This window comes from Hyaena hyaena, unplaced genomic scaffold, assembly GCF_003009895.1.
Source record: "Hyaena hyaena isolate Hyena2069 unplaced genomic scaffold, ASM300989v1 scaffold_5, whole genome shotgun sequence".
Lineage (NCBI taxonomy): Eukaryota > Metazoa > Chordata > Mammalia > Carnivora > Hyaenidae > Hyaena > Hyaena hyaena.
The window spans coordinates 2562786-2579767 of NW_024080637.1; the positions used below are offsets into that span (position 1 = coordinate 2562786).

Genomic DNA, 16982 nt, shown 5'->3' on the forward strand with positions numbered 1-16982 from the left:
CTATCTGCTCACTGGCCATTTTATTTTTAAAATGGGAACTCTTTTGAATGCCTGGCAATCATTTAGCTGACAGTTTGGATCATAACGTAATAATAACATTAGTGAGCAGTTGTGTGACAGTTCCCGCTTTTAAAGCACTTTACAAATCTGAGCTAATTAGCATGAATGCTAACATGCCAGCTTTTTATGGATTAATATTGCAATTATACTTTGCTTTTTCAATAAAAATGCAGTGATCTTTTTTCACCAGAAACGGGGAGAAACGAAATCATAAACTGTCTCTCCAATGGATGCAAACACAATGTAGTTAAAATGTGAGACAGACATCTTACTGACTGAATGTTCCTCTAACAACATTTGTGAGGATTTGCAGATATGGCACCTCTTCCTAATTCTGCTTGAGGATCAATGAAGGAAATAGAATGTATTTATGGAGGACAGAAAAGGAAATTGCTAACCCAAGATAAGTTTCCAACCTTCAAAATACACTTTCTACTCACTTCTAGACTTAAGCACCTCAAAGAGATCAGAAAAGTAGTTGATTGTAATTTACTATTAAACCAAATGAGAAAATACCAGTTCATATAGTATTCCAAAAGGCCCTCTTCTTTATGTTGTGAATCAGAATATAATAGAGCTAAGTACAGAAGGATAAAGACCTGGGTTGGAATCCCATCTTGAGTATTCAGCTGTATAACTGTAACTCTATGAATTTTGGTTTTCTCACCACTAAAATGAGTGGAGCGGGGGGAAAAGAGGTGATAGTACTTACTTTGCAGAATTCCTGGGAAGCCTAAAAGTGATTCTACCCTACACAATATCTGGGATTCTACCCTACACAATATCTGGGATGTGAGAGGTGATCATATGAGCCATGAGCCATGCCCTCTGTAACTCATCTTCCTCCCTTTCTACTCTAAAAGTTATTCTGACATTCATTCAGTTTCAGTTTATGGAAAGCAGAGCATCATAAGGAATTAAAATGTTCTTCTCATGTTCGTGTTAGATATTATAAACGACTAAATTTACAGCGGTTGGAATAATTATAAAAGTTCATTTTGATGGGAAAAATCTAAACATGATAATTTGAAAACTTTCCTTTTAACATATTATGAAATTGTAGAGATATGGCAATTAAATTTTGTCATTTTGTCTCTGTTCTTTGTACAAACTTAGCAAAAACTGGTGTGAGGGGGTATGACAGCGGAGAAGCTGCCTGGGTCAGTTAGAAGGCTGTCTTGAGCACACTTAAATTGTTTCATTCATTCATTCATCACTTCAATATTTATTGAGCATCTATGAAGTATCAGACACCATGCTGAATGTTGGTGGTACAAGGACTGGTATACAGACTAGCAGATATAGTCTGCTAAAGAATTCACAGTCCAGAGGTAGAGGCACACAAGTGAATGAATAGTTACAATAATGTGAGTTGATAAATGCTAAGGTAGATGAATACTTTTAAAAATATTTTTTTAAATTTGAGACAGTGAGCATGAGCAGGGGGAGGGGCAGAGAGAGAGAGAGAATCCAAGCTGGGCTGGAGCCCAGCAACCGTTGAGATCATGACCTGAGCCAAAATCAAGAGTCCGCACTTAACCCACTGAGCCACCTAGGTGTCCCTAAGGTAGATGAATCCTTAAACCCAGTATCTAATTTCTTGAGTAGCCAAAATTTCTTTGAGAGAAATAGTGTTCATCTTTCACAGTTTCCTAACAACATGATTTGTAGAGGGTGAGCACTCAGTAAAGAGTCAAAAGACCCAGATTCTGGTGCTAGCTCTGTCTTTGACTAACTATATAGCCTTCGGTAGTCATTTCAGTTTTCTGATTCTGTATGCTCATCTGTAAAATGTGATGAGGACTGATGATACCAGTCCTCACTGGGTTACTGTAAAGACCAGTGGTTATGAAAGTGAATATTTAATTAATTGTAAAGATCTCTATAAAATCAGTTACATTCTTAAGTGTTGTTTGAATTTTAAAATAGAAGTTCAGTACTTCATATAATCGCTGAATGATTCTTTTCCTTAAAAGAAAAAAAAACAGAAAGGAAGGAAGGAAGGAAGGAAGGAAGGAAGGAAGGAAGGAAGGAAGGAAGGAAGAAAGAAAGAAAGAAAGAAAGAAAGAAAGAAAGAAAGAAAGAAAGAAAGAAAGAAAGAAAACCAGCAGGTAGGGGTCTTCCGTTGTCGCCTTTCATTGTTCAATGCAGGTCTGGTTTGACCTTTTCAGCACTCTAGATAGATATTTACTATTATTTCCATTTTACCAATGAGAGAAGTGAGGAGCCAAGAATTTGTCCGACAGCACAATCTCTTCAAAGCCCAGGCCTCAGCTGCTTCCCAAGGCCTTTACACGGCGGAAGAACCAAAACGCACACCGCTATAACCCCCTTTTTTCTGGAGGCCCCGCCGCCCTGCGCGGAAGGGGCTGGACGAGGCTTCAACTCCGCCCCGTGACGCACGAGGCCCCACCCCCAATCCTTCCACCTCTCGCGGGATCTCTCGGGAGCACGGATGGGTTTAGGTCCCATCATGGCGGCTGAAGAGGCGGATGTGGATATCGAAGGGGACGTGGTGCCAGCCGCGGCACAGCCAGGGTGAGGCGTGGAGATGGAATGTCGCTGGGATGGGGAGGAGCGCGGGTACGAGGAGAGGAACCTGGAAAGGCTGCAGGTCCGGCAGGGAACAGGGGACGGAAGACCATCAGCTGGGCCAGGGTCTCCTAGCGGCCAGACAGGCGCCGCGCCCATCCCGCCTGTGAGCTCCCTCTTGAGCCCCGCGGGCGGAGACCTGAGGCCAGTGTCGGATGGCTGTTTAACCTTTTGCCGGGATGTTGCGAGGGCGCCGATTTCGCCTAGCCCATTGCACTCTATGCAGCAGTTAGATTCCTTGTGCCGGTAGCTCCACCGCAGAATCTCGCCAGTATCCGCCCACTTGCCCCCTTCCGGACCATAACTAAAACAAGGGCGGCCTCTGGGCGGGACCTGAGCTCTAGAAGCCTTATTCCGCCGCCCGAAAGCTGTGTGACCTTGGGCGTGTCGTTTCATCCCTCCGGGGGGGTTAGTTGTGAAAAAATTCCCGAGAGGCAGTTTGACTTAAAGGGACGGGAAGGGACTTTAGAGTTGGACAGCTTTGGGTTCTCCAGCTTTGGCCGGCCTGGCCAGTTACTAGCAGTGTGACCTTGGGCCAGGCATCTAACTTGCTTGAGCTTCAGACAGCTCATGTGTAAACTGACAGTCGTGGTATGTGCCTCATGCGGTTCTTGTGAACATCAAATGAGGTAATTATGGGATGTCCTTTAGCATACAGTACAAACGATGTAAATGTTTTGTTCTCCACGGTCTCCCCGTGGAAGGTACTGGTGTGGACCTAGTGAAGGGGTCACTATTTATTTAATATAGATTCCTGCAGACCAGGCCAATGTGATTTTAAGCAGCAACCTCCAGCTTGAGAGATCTAGCCTTTTGGCTGCTTGCTTTCCAAGTAAGAAATTGATACACACTATTTTTAAAACGTGCTTCCCCAGTCACCTTTTAGAAAGGGAAGAGGCCTAGACAGGTCGGGAATCAGAAGACCTGCGTTCTAAACTCAGCCAGTTATGTTGCTTATAAATGCAACCTCATTAGAAGTGTGTTAGTTTGAATGAACCATGTGGAATTGCCGATATTAGACCAGTTTTGACTTTAAAAATGCAATTTCATATGGTCATACCTAATAGGAGGGCCTCTGTAAGTTATGGAGAATAGTACCAACCTTGCCCATGAGGGGTTAAGATAGTGGGTCTAAAACTCTACTCAAGTCTAAAGCAATGTGAGGAATAATTAAATTCATATAGTCATTCTCTCCCAAACCTTTAGGCAAATTCTGCAGATGAGTAGGGAGCCTTTTAACGATTAAACTAAATATGAAATAACTTGTTCATATTTGTGTAGACCAAGTTAATCTTGACCAGGTGCTCTTGCATTGATGATTTAATTTATTTCTCAGAATAAGTCTCTGTGATAAGTGAGCAGGGATGCCTATCTGCAGTCCAGAGAAAAGTGAGTTGGCCTTGGAAATTCAAAATATCTGACAGCATTGGCTCTACCCCTTTACCATAAGTTCTTTATTTTTCGGATCATGTTTAATTTCTCTCCCTTTCTCTTTTTCTTTCCTTTCTCTTTCTAGTGTGCTTGAGCCTTAGGTCTGCTAGTGACATCTCTGATCATCTTAGACTCATGCAAGCAGGACTACAAAAGTTATTGGTTCCTGATGGTCAGAGCCATTGCCTTACCCAACTCCAAGGAGCGTCATTAACATTATATTCTGCTGAGTGGTGTTCTCTGAGGTTGGAGCTCCAATCTTAGGGAATGTAGTGTGAATGGTGCCCCTTGAAATATGTAGTTACAGCTAATGACAACAGTTGTGGAACCCTTGAGAATGAATTGAAAACATACTTTTAAGTACTTGCTAAACTGGCTACCAAAGTTAGAAGGTAGCATTGAAACTTTGGTTTCCCTTTCACTTCTACCTTTCATTTTCATCTTCCTTTTCTTCTGCGTATCCTTTAAATCAGTGTTCCAAAGGGTTTTGTCATAAGACAGAACTAACACTAACCACACAGTCCTGGTTATACCATCTCTCAAGACTTAAAATTTCTCTCTCGTAGATTGGAACGTATAAAATTTTGCCGATGTTCAACCATTTTTGACCATAAAAAAAAAAAATGACAGCTATTTCAAGTTCCACCTTGAAATATGCTAATGTTTCCTAAATCTGTCACCAACCCAAATCACTCCTGAGCTTTAGATCCATTTATCTGATTCTCTGGATCTGTTTTTGGATGTTCCATAAGCACCTCAATTTCAGCATGTACACTTTTCCCACCACACCTGCCATCTGCTCTCCAAGTTCCCTAGGTCAGTAAATGGCACCATCCACTTAGTAATTCAAGGCACAGACCTAGACTTTATCCCTTTTCCTTACCTCTCTGCTTTCACCTCTTCTGTCCTATCACTTGCTATGAGTCTGTTGATTCTAAGTATCCTCTCAAGTGTACCCACTTCTTCCTGTTTATACTGCTTGTTCCCTAGGTCTAAATTACTGTCACCTCTCCAGTATTCATATAATCACTCTTAATTTGTCTTTTTGGTCCCCTTCTATTCTTTACTGAAGTTAGATCAGTCTTTCTTACATCCGAATCTGATCATGTTATTCCTTCAGTCCCTAATTTGCTTTATGATAAAATCCTCATTCCTTTACTCCTGCAGATCTGGGTGATCCATGCTCTACCTATCTTGTTCATTCAATCATTCAACAAAGGTTGATTGAGCACCTTTTATATGCCAAGGCCTAGGTATATAGCAGTTATCAGACTAACTCCTTGCTCTCCTAGAACCAACATACTTATTGGGTGAGAGACAGTAAAACTTACATATGGGGATATGTGGAAAAAGTTAAGGGAAAGTGTCAGCTTTATCTTGTACACTTCCCCAGGAAAAGTGGGTCTGAAACTATGGGACCTTCGAGGTCAGCGTGAATATAGTGGAAGGACTGGATTTGAAAAGGGAGGAAGCCACAAGGTTGGCAACAAATTGAGCATACATTGTGAGGAAATAAGGGCAGGCCCAGATTTCTGGCTTGGGCATCTAGGGCAATGGATATGTTTTGAGATAGGGAACAATGCAAGAGTAGTAGATTTGGGTGGAATTTCTCAGCTAAGATTTAAACATGTTAATGTATGCTACCTGTGGAAATTCAGGTAGGTGTCCAGATGCATACACCAGAGGTGTAGAAGTTGCTAATCCTTATTGAGGAACACTGTGTAAAACGATATCTGCATTAAACCTGACTTGATACTAGTCCCACCTCCTGCCCCCTTGGCAGACCTCCTTATGCAGAGGTTTCCTTCTGCTGACACAAGCCTCAGAATCCTTTGTTTAGCATTCCTGACAGCCTCTACCAAATCAGAGTTAACACCAGATTTAAAACCTTTTTGCCATCAACAGCGGAGAGAAATTACTGCTGTTAGTTCATTGTACATAATCCATTAGTCCTGCAATTTATTATAACTACTGTAGAACTGGTTGAAGATTCAAAAGTATAAACCTGTAGATAGGTTTTGCATCCTAAGGTACAAAATTCTTACCACTAGATTAGGTCTGGGAGAAGTCGGTAATTTTCTAGGAAACTTTATAACTTCAAGACATAAAAAAGCAAATATTAAATTTAATTATATCCTAGATTGGGCCCTCCAAAATTTAACTCTTTGGCTTTTTTGCATAAGAAGTGAACAATGTGACTTTAGAGAGTTTTTAATAGTTTGGTGACAGGAGTGAGAATGAACAAAGTTTAACCCCCCATGGAAGTAGAAAAGCCCCCAGATAACCCAGGTTAATTTTTTTTACTATATAAGTTGTTACTGAAACATCACATTTTCTGTTCTCTTTACTGTGAGTTTTTTTCTATTTCGGTTCTTCGATCTACTGTCTTGTTTCTTCATTTTGAGCGTGGTGGTGTTGATGGCTCTTATACCTTAGATATAACTAAAAGAATTAATTGTAAAGTTGAATTCCTGTATTCATATGCGAGTGCATCAGAAGAACAATGAAGTGTTAGTTCATGGCCATAGAACATGTTGTGGTTGCTGCAGCGGGGTGTTTTCTCAATGAAGTTGTTTACTCTTGGCAAACAGAGGTGAACAGACTTGCTGGTTAGCGGTTGAGATAGGGTGACTTAAAGCCATTGTATATATGACAGGCTAAAGAAGTAGAGAAGGCATTTCTGCAGGGTAAGTCTGTTTGTTAAGGGAAGAAGGGAACAAAATATTTGCAAAGCGTCTATACCCTACCAGTCACTGTGCTGTGTAAATTATATTCATTAACTGGCATAATATCCCTTTTTTTTTTAACCCATTTTCTTTTTTTTTTTTTTAAACCCATTTTCTTAATTATTACAGAAGTGATGAAAATACAACATCTGTTTTACAAGATCACTATCTTGATTCATCATGGAGAACTGAGAATGGTCTTATTGTAAGTATTTTATGAAAATATTAGGTGCATTAAGCTACTACTCCTTGCTCAGGTACCTCTTTTTTACTTAGTGGTTCTCAGCAGTTGTAGGGGTAATATTCTGAAACATTTTTCCTACTTTAAAAGTAAAAGAGGGGCGTCTGGGTCTTACTTCTTTTGACTTTGAAAAATGTTCTGTTGAGAAACAGCTTTGGATCCAGCTAGATTTAGATCCAGCTTAGGTATTATCTCCTTGAGCTACCACTTATCAGATTTTTGAACTCCAGTTTTTTCTAAAAGATGGAGATCATTGCAAGGCTCATTTTTTTCATTTAGCACTTATTTATTGAGTACTTACTGTGTGCCACTAGGCCAGGTTCAGGGATACAGCTATAATTGAGGTATAATCTTGCTCACAAGAAGCTTGTGTTCTAAAAAGGGAGTCAGGTGATAAATAAGTAGGCTAATTAATTATAGACCATACAGAACCTAAGACGCTGGCTGAGAGTAACGGGGAGGGAGCCTATTTTAGATGAAGGTGTCATTGAGGAAAACTGAGAAGGTGACAGTTAAGTTGACAAGTAACAGAGAGGAGTAGATACATGAGGAAAACATGAGGAGATGTTTTGAGGAAAAACATTCTAGGCCGAAGGAATAGCAGCACAAAGGCTCCTTTTGAAAGCCAGTGTCTAGAATATAGTGGGAACGGGGGGAGTAGCAGCTGTGATGAGGTTGGAGAGGCAGACCAGAGCTCTGTCGTGTTTGTATGAAGCAAGAGTAGCATCAAACAGACCAGGAGGGAAACATTTGCAATAATCTAAGCAAGAGTAGCAAGAGTTGGTGGCGGTATGGCCTGAGGTTGTGGTACAAGTATCAGATTTTAATTATATTTTGGACATAGAACTGCTTGGTAGGTTGGATAGGGGATTTGAGAAAAAAGGGAGAAGTCCAGAATGATTCCTAAGTTTCAAGGTTGAATAACTAGGTGACTAATGGTGCTGTGTACAAAATCGGGAACACGGGAGAAGCAGGGGAAGGTAAGTGTTAGTGAGTTTTGAATATGTTAATGTTGAGAAGGCTGCTAGGTATCTGAGTGGACATTTTGAGTGGACAGTTAGATATAACAGTCTATATGGAGCCTGAATAAGAGACCTGAGTTGAAAATTTTTAACTTTTGAGAGTTGACAATGAGTATGATCATTTAAGGAGAGATTGTGACTTAAGGGAAAAAAGAAGTGTAGTGCGTTTTGGAAATAGGTGAAATATCTAGCAACATGCTTGCTACCTGATAACTCCTCATACATGATAGCCGTTGTGACTTCGTGGTGCGTAGGAGCCTGAGCCTTGGAATCCAGCAATTGTGTGTACCAGCCCTCTGCTGTTCCACTTGAGACGCTAGCGGGGCTATGGATGCATCAGGGAAGGAATAACACCTACCTCACAGGGAATCAGAGATATGTCTGTGCTTAGTAAATGGTAGCTTTATTATTTGTAATCCTTGTATCATGTATTTTGTTTAACAAAACATAGAAGATAATTTCAAAAACCATAAATAAAAAGAAAAATACATTCTTTTTTAATAGCCTTGGACTCTGGATACCACTATCAGTGAAGAGAACAGAGCTGTCATTGAGAAGATGTTGTTGGAAGAAGAGTATCCTTTAATGATTTTGAGGAAAGTAAAACTTTCAGGGTTAAAAACCAATAAATGCAAGACTTACAAAAGAGATCTCTGTTACCACTGGATGGATCTTGTTTGGCCCCAGACTGCAGTTACATAATGTGTTACCTACCTGGGCAGAAAGTCACATTTTATTCCTTTGGTTCTGTTTTACTACAGAGTCAGTTCTGACTCAGTATGTTTGGGTTTCTGTTGTCAACCAACTCTTTTAATATCTGAATGTTGAGTAGGACTTGTGGACTGTTTTATGTCAGCTAGAACCATGTCCAAGAGTATTAGTCCGAGCCTCCATCTTCAGTTATAGAAGCTGAAACCTAGAGACAGTAATTTACTCAGAGACACAGAACTAGAATATGTAAAAGTTCTTATGCCATCAAATTACAGGTATTATGTGGGAGGAATCTAGGTAAAAAAGCACAAAACAAATACTGCAGGTTGAAGACTTTTTTCCCCTCAGAAAAAATCTATAACCGTAGATCTTTACCCACAGTTTAACTACTAGCTTCTTATCCTCGTTTAAATTTGATGATGGCAATTTAACTTCTTTGGGACTCTGTTTTCTTATATGTAAAATGAAAGGGTTGAACAAAATGATTTCTGATTTTATGATTTTTAAAGATTATTAATGATAGTCTAATAAATAGTGGTTTATTTTTAACTCTCTCATCTGTGTTTTATGGATATCTACTTCCTTCTTAAGCCAGAACTTTCTCTGTTCCCTTTATTAAGTTATTGCTATGTTGATTTCAGAGTGTCTATGTAGCTTTAATTATCCTAGATTAATTCCTTTTAGACTTTCTTATTCTCTTCCCCAACATCACAGCTATAGCCTAGATCGTTGCTTTTCAATAGAAAAATAGTGCAAGGCACGTATATCATTTAATATTTTCTAGTAGCCACATATAGATCAGGTGAAATTAATTTTATTAAGATATTTGATTTAATCTAGTATATATAAGATAATATTTCAACATTTAATCAATAGAAAAACATTATTGAGATATTTTACAGTCTTTGTTTACATGTGGCTATTGCCAAATGTATTGGACAGTGCAATTCTCAATTAGTGAATACTTAAGTGGTCATTGGCTCACTTCTAGATTGGGAAACAGAAATAATGAGAGTCAAAACTCTGTGAACTTTCAGAGGACAGGGATGTTTTCTTGTAGCTTTGTCCTCAGCTCCTAGTACCTAGCATAGTTCCTGACATACAAGGTACATAGTCTGTATTTTTCAAGGGAAGAACACCTCGGACTAATCTAAAAGGATTACAGTGGGCCAGTTTTAAGAAGTTTGAGAGGGAGGCTCCCTAGTAGAGTTGACCTAAGTTATTTTTATTAAGGTAGAGAACAACCCTGAATTTTGTTTTCTTTAGAACTATGAAACCATACTCCCCAGTTAATCCTGGCCAACCAGGCAGATTCATCCATTAATTTTCCCATATGCTTTAAGAATTATTTAAATGAAACATTTAAGTCTACTTTCTTCTCTTAGCCACTTCTAAGAGGGAATATAGGAGAAGCTAATTTTTTTGTAGCACAGGTTTTGTGATTATGTGATTTCACATGTAATATGTAATCCATATAACACCCTTGTGAGGTATAAATATTTTCATCGTAATTTTGCAGACCTGAAAGGATTTTAAGAAGAATTGATTTAGCCAGGTTCAAGTGTGATTTCCATGATAATGAGTGCCTACTTAATATAAGTCACTATAAAAATCACATGATTTTATTATTGTTTAAAAAGTTTCTTGGGGCACCTGGGTGGCTCTAGGTAGTTAAGCATCTGACTAAGGTTATGATCTTGCAGTTTGTGGGTTCGAGCACCACATGGGGCTCTGTGCTGATGGCTCAGAGCCTGGATCCTGCTTCAGAGTCTGTGACTCCCTCTCTCTGCCCCTCCCCTGCTTGCACTCTGTCTCTGTCTCTCTCTGTCTTTCAAAAGTAAACATTAAAAAATTTTTTTAAATAAATAAAAAATGAAAAGTTTCTTTAATAATAACACAGGTATTACTTATCTAAAAAATCACTTCCAGAAAATTTCTGGCTTGATCAAAAGGATGATGATAAAAAATACCTGAAGAGGTAAAATCAATTTTTAATACTCTTAAAATTATGAACTATATTTTTAAAAACTTGCTCACAAGCTCCCTTGTTTTCTTTTTCATGTGGTGCAGTCTACAGAAAACAGCAAAAATCATGTATGTACTTATATGTTTTACATTTTAAAATTATAGGAGAATTAAATAAAAATTATAGCCTGTGGAAAAACTCTTGACCTTGGGTTGTACAAAAATATAAAATCAAAATTTCTTATACAGATATTGGAATGCCACAAGATAATTTTATAATGTTATTTATACGTCAGAATTTCTTTTATGGCCCTACATAAGCAATTCCATTAGGTTATGGAAAAGATGGTTTCTTAGGGACTTGTGGGGAAATAACTTTAAAGCTGCTAATGTATTAGGAATTGGCTTGATTTCTATTGCCCTGTCAGTTAATTTTCACTCATTTCAAACAAAACTTTAATTTGAATTTGTGGCCTTCAAAAATTATCTAAAAAATTAAGTATTAACTATTTTATATTCTTTACCTATAATTGAAGAAAATTTCATGTTATTGTTTACAAACTTTCACGTTAATGGTCCTTCAAAGGGTAGACTTAGAAGGATAGATTTAAAATTTCCAAGGTTTTGAGCACTGAGCAGACTTTGGCTTTTGCATTTTGCTGAATAAAAACAAAGAAGTTAATGAAGATTAATGGTTTGCTTGAATTAAGTTAATGAGCTTCATCACTTTTTTATTTTTAATTTCTTAAGGAACTGCATTTCAGAAGTAATAAACATAATGCCACAATTTCTTCTTGCTCGATATTTACATAGATTTACATGGAAGAATCAAAGAGATAATATTTCTGGAGCCTATTTAAACACTCCTATACCTTTCAGGATTTGGAAATGTATTAATGTCTGCTGCTTTGTGTCCAGTGTAAGGAAGCCTGTTTGTTGGCTATCACATTGACTTCCTTTGATGTCTTTTAGTGTTATCTTCACTCAGACCCAAGGATTATGTGTTTTGAGGCTCCTATCCTGGGCTAGAGAAGTTTACGAGACAGGGTAAATCTGCCCCCAGGTAGAGGCTGCAGCCTTGTTTTTCTTCTTCTTTTTACTCTTAGACACAGTATTGAATTTAGCCTATGGCTATCTGTGTAACCTTTAGCTGCATAAATATGGAATGTTCCATTTCAGACTTTTTTTTTGCAATTCCTTTTTTTCCCTTCAGGGCACACTCTCCTACAAAACCAGCCAGTTACTCAGTAAAGTGGACGATAGAAGAAAAAGAGCTGTTTGAACAAGGGCTGGTAAATAGTGCAATTTTTAATTCATAGTAAAATAATTCTAGAAGCCAATATTAATAGAATTATAAGGTTAATTCACAGAGACCAGAAATTTCTTTTTAATGATCACATCTTTAGTCTTTCTGTAGTGGTGATGTTTGTAGAATACCATGCGAGAATTCCTTTTAACTCGTGCCTAAGTTACTAAAATATTAAAATAGATTTGGGTCAGTATTGTAGATAGTTTTCATTCTCTCCGCCTCCCCCCCTTTTTGGTATTAATAAAACCCAAGAAATTGAGCTCTGTCTGTATACATGACACTAACTACCTGGATTAAAAGGAACAATTATTTAGTTATCTGCTGTTTTCTCTTGGGGGAGAAACCAGAAAAACAAAAAAACATATTATTTGGAACTGTCTGCATAATCAGCTTAGTTCTTTTTTATTCAGATAATTTGGCATTGTGCGCACAGTCTGAATATTTTTTTAGTGGATCTAGTGGAAGACAGAAACATTTCTTTTGCACGAATGTTTCACTGAGATCTATTTAAGTGTCCACAAGTTACATAATAGAAAAAAAAATGTATGCCAGTTTCTAATTCTGAAAATTCTATTAATATAAAGAAACTTCTAAGAAAATATTTGGAAATTTTTTTCTAACTATTAAGAGTAGGTTGTATCTTTTTCTTTTAAGGTACACGTCACCCAATGTTATGCTAATTTTGAAATTATATATATTTATATGTAGGATATTTATGTAATATTTATGTGAGATTTATGAATTCAAATTGAAATGTCATTGTTAACATTTCTACAGATGGTGGGAAATAAAATGTATTTGTATTTTTACAGTTATCACCATGACATCTATATATTCTGTGATATCTTTGTATAAATAAATAAACTATCTTGAAGGTTTTATCTTGAGGTTTTTTTATCCTGTACTGTTGATGATTTTTATATTGGTATTTCATTGTGTTGCATGATTATCATTTTTATAACTGAACTTTAATTAACTAGTTACTTATGTAAGATTGCTGACTGCTTTTGGTGTTTTGCCCCTTACTGAAGACTGTGTGTGTGTGTGTGTGTGTGTGTGTGTGTGTGTGTACGTGTACATGTATACACAATAATGGGTTGTGAATTTTTAGATTACTGTTGACCCTGGTGGTAATGACAGGGGCTACATCTGCATGACTCAAAATTCAAAGGGTATCTAAAGTTAATAGGGTGTTAAGTCTCCTTATCGCTTCTATCTCTCCCTCCAGTTCTCTTTGCCAGAGGTAACCATTGTCCTCTGTTCTTTGTGTATGCTTCCGGAGATACCTTGTCCCTATATAAGCAAATACATATTTATTTACATACGTATGTAGGTGTCTACCTATATACATAAGATATTTTAAACTTAGAATTTTTTCCCACAAAACTAAATGGAACTATTGGTTGTATTTTAATCTCTTGATATAGTTTGTTTATACACTGAATTCTGTCAGGCTTTAGAGAAGGGAATTATGTGGTACTGAATGATGAAGGAAGATTTTTCTTTCCCTTTCTGGGGCATAGAGCTGTCTCTTTGCCCTATTTTGAAATTGGTGAGTTTTTTCTTTGTTCCCCTTGTTAGTGCACCCTCTCCACTTTTCATAAGGCCTAAGCTCCTACAGTCCTAATTGTCCAGATCTTTGCTGTGTCCAAAAGTGTTCCATGCTATGAAGTTATTCATTTGCCTTCATCCCACAATAAATATAACTAATTTTTCAGTAAGTTGACCTCAGCTAGGTGTTAGATAAGAACAAGATTATTTAAGATAATTGTTAATTACTTAATTGATAGTAGGAATTATCTTAGAAGTACTTTGAGGGTTTTTTTTTTAAGTTTATTTATTTATTTGGGGGTGGGGGGAACGTAGAGAGAGGTAAAGAGAATCCTAAGCACACTTTGCACTGTCAGCACAGAGCCTGATGTGGGGTTTGAATTCATGAACCTGAGATCATGACCTGAACTGAAATCAAGAGTCAGAATCTTAACTGACCAAGCTACCAGGGCCCACAAAGTGCTTTCAGTTATAAAAAATTGTTCGTGTGTCAGATTTTCTCATGAATATCAGAAATAAATCTATAATCAGTTTATCATTTGGGTCAGGTCTTAAAGATGACTTGCCACTGTAGGTCATGACCTGTACATGTCATAACCTGACCTGTAAATCTGGCCCTGGGATCAGCTTACCTGAGTTGTAGAGCTGTTGTGAAGATTTATGTATCAAGTAATAGAGTTGACACTTAAAAATTCCTTTTAGCTTTAAAATTAGATTGCATTCCTAGGGGCATCTTAGTGGCTCAGTTGGTTTTAAGCTTGTGACTTTTGGTTTCGCCTCGTGTCATGATCTCACGTGGTTCATGAGTTTAAGCCCTGTGTCAGTGCAGAACCGGCTTGGGATGCTCCCTCTCTGTCTGCCCCTCCCCCGCTTGGACTCTCTGTCTCTCAAAGTAAATAAATAAACTTAAAAAAATTAGAACACCAAATCTAGTTTTAAAAAATATTACATTCCTTTCTATCTTCAGAAAATTCCAGATCTCCCTTTGGGTCTCATTTCTTCCCCACCACAGTTTCACTGTCATCAGGCACACAGCCTTTCACGGGACAGGGCTACAGGGAGCTGTTGGTTGCAGGTCCTGTCATGTGTGATTCGTTCTTGTAAGTCTGTTTATTGCAGTACTGTGTAGAGTGAAAGAACTATGGGACAGGTAATGGGTACTGTTAACACATGGATCCGGGTAAAAAACAAAAGGTATTTTGAAATCAGTGTTAGAACATAATCGGTTGATTCTGTAAATGGGAAACGTAACCTGCCTTTTTTGAGGCATTTTTTTAGATTGGGAACCTCCTAATGTGCAATATGAATACATATTGTTAGGAATACATAAGTGGTGCATCTTCATTTCAGTAGCGGTAAAAACTAATTTCTCCATCATTTTGGTCAGTTTTCAGGTCTAGATTCCAGTGATTTTAAGAGTCTTAGCTATATATCAGACTTGATTGTGTGCCTTAGAAAATAAATAAAAATGGGTTGTTCTTTTAGGTGTTTTTGGTTTAATGCGATGGTTACTTGGAATATTATCAAGTTAATCAAAATAAATTTCTTTTCCATTTTGATAACTTAGGCTAAATTTGGCCGAAGGTGGACCAAAATTGCAAAGCTAATTGGAAGTCGCACTGTTTTACAAGTTAAGAGTTATGCCAGGCAGTACTTTAAAAATAAGGTAAGCAGGCTAAAGATATCCTAGTCAGTAATAATATTTGCAGTAGAAATTAGTAAGCAAATTTTAAAGTAGTTCTTTAATTGAGGCATTAAAGTCAATGTCCAAAGTTTTTGTAATACAAGTATTTTATATTCATAAAGTACTTAACGTATGTTTATCTTTGAAGATCTGAAAGCATATCTTCAGTTTCTGGAGTATTGCTATTTGAGGTCATTGTTTCCTGGAAAATTTTAAAGATTTTGCTGCATTGTAGCTTTTAAGAGTGATTAGAACTTAGGAGCCGTAAATACTAACATGATGCCAAAATCTATTTAATAGCAGTGAAACTTTTATAATTTTTATGAAAAATTATCTGAAAACTTCAGTAAGTTATAGTGTTATGGTCTAGTGCCTTACTCTTTCAAGTGATCTATGCTATATTTTACTGTGTAGTTGTGATATTTAGAAAATTTTAATATGTCATCTGCTTGAGTTATGGGAACACAATTAGATAGAATTCGAAAGGGTCTTAAATGAAATTTCCTGTTTTCTTTTAATGCAAATAATAGGTTTTACCCTGTACACAAGATTTATCTGAGTGTCATTTGAGCATAGGAAGTAAGCAATGGAATGGATTTGTTACACATCAGTCATGTGCTCCCTCTTTAACCAAACAAAAGCATTTACAGAGCAGCCCACCATGGTTAAGGTATTATGGAAGAGAATAAAGATTAACTTGGTTATTTGTACTCTTGTGCTTCTCAGACTCAAACATGGAGAACATCTTGTAGTGTTACTCTTACTGAAAGATTTGGGGTGAAAGGATGCTAAAAGAGACATTAATATGTTATGAAGTATTATACAAAATTTTATCTGAATTTTAAGGTAAAAACTGGAGATTTGGACTAATAGCAAAGTTGTTAAAAGCTATGCCAGGCTATATGTCCACTCTCTTCTTCTTCCTCCAACGCTTTTGTTCTTTACATAGTAAGCCAGTTAAGCTCGACTACTGACTCCTGGGATTCTAGTGTGATATAGGATCAATAAGTAAGCTCTTTTAGGAGCTGTCGTCCTTGGGAATGTCATCATGTACAGGATTTTTCAGAAACTGTTTATGTAAAGATTTTATTTCATATCATTTGTATTCATTGACAATCATTTTCTTTTCCCTGAGGAGATATTTATGTCTATAACAGCAGATATGTAAGATAATTCCATGCCTTCAATTATAAACTATATAATGTTGGAACTATATTAAATGAACCTTTGAAAAATAGTTGTTTCTATTACTCTGTGATTACCTTCAATTTACTAAATAAAGATACGTGACATAGATGCCTTTAAATAATGAGCTCTTCAGCATGATAAAAAAAAGATCAGTGGAGGTATCTGACATTCTAAGTAATAAGCCATTGAAAATTCAGAATCCCTGAGTATGTAAGTTTTTGGTTCATTCTTTGTGGCTCATCTGCACCAGATTCCTGTTTTAAACTTAAAATGGAAAAACAAGTAGTAGTTGTATATAGGTCATGATTATTTGATTAATAAAAATCACCAGACCAAAAATGAGTTATTTATGGAATTTTGAAACGATGATATTCTACATTTAAAATGCAGTTGTAATTCCTTAGAAGGAAAGCACAGTAAAGGTATAATATACCCTTAATGTGTACTCAGTTTAATAATGTATTTATTCTATATGTGCCAGTGGTTACATTTTTTAATGTTA

The 16982-nt window shown here is 37.1% G+C and overlaps 1 protein-coding gene across 6 annotated transcripts in view; it reads left to right on the top strand.

Annotated features, from left to right (window-relative positions):
* The first annotated feature begins 2508 nt into the window (after positions 1-2508).
* Positions 2509-16982, top strand: part of MYSM1 (Myb like, SWIRM and MPN domains 1) — a 37740-nt gene continuing 23266 nt past the window's right edge. For 4 of the 6 annotated variants that reach the window (XM_039238215.1, XM_039238223.1, XM_039238189.1 and 1 more), the window contains exons 1-7: positions 2509-2598; positions 6939-7014; positions 8577-8647; positions 10684-10761; positions 10854-10877; positions 11962-12040; positions 15176-15274. In XM_039238215.1, coding sequence (XP_039094146.1) covers positions 2516-2598; positions 6939-7014; positions 8577-8647; positions 10684-10761; positions 10854-10877; positions 11962-12040; positions 15176-15274 — 510 coding nt within the window. In that variant the 5' untranslated portion in view covers positions 2509-2515. Of the gene's footprint in view, positions 2599-6938; positions 7015-8576; positions 8648-10683; positions 10762-10853; positions 10878-11498; positions 12041-15175; positions 15275-16982 lie in introns of those variants that run through there. The other 2 variants (XM_039238208.1, XM_039238231.1) reach the window with 2 other exon arrangements.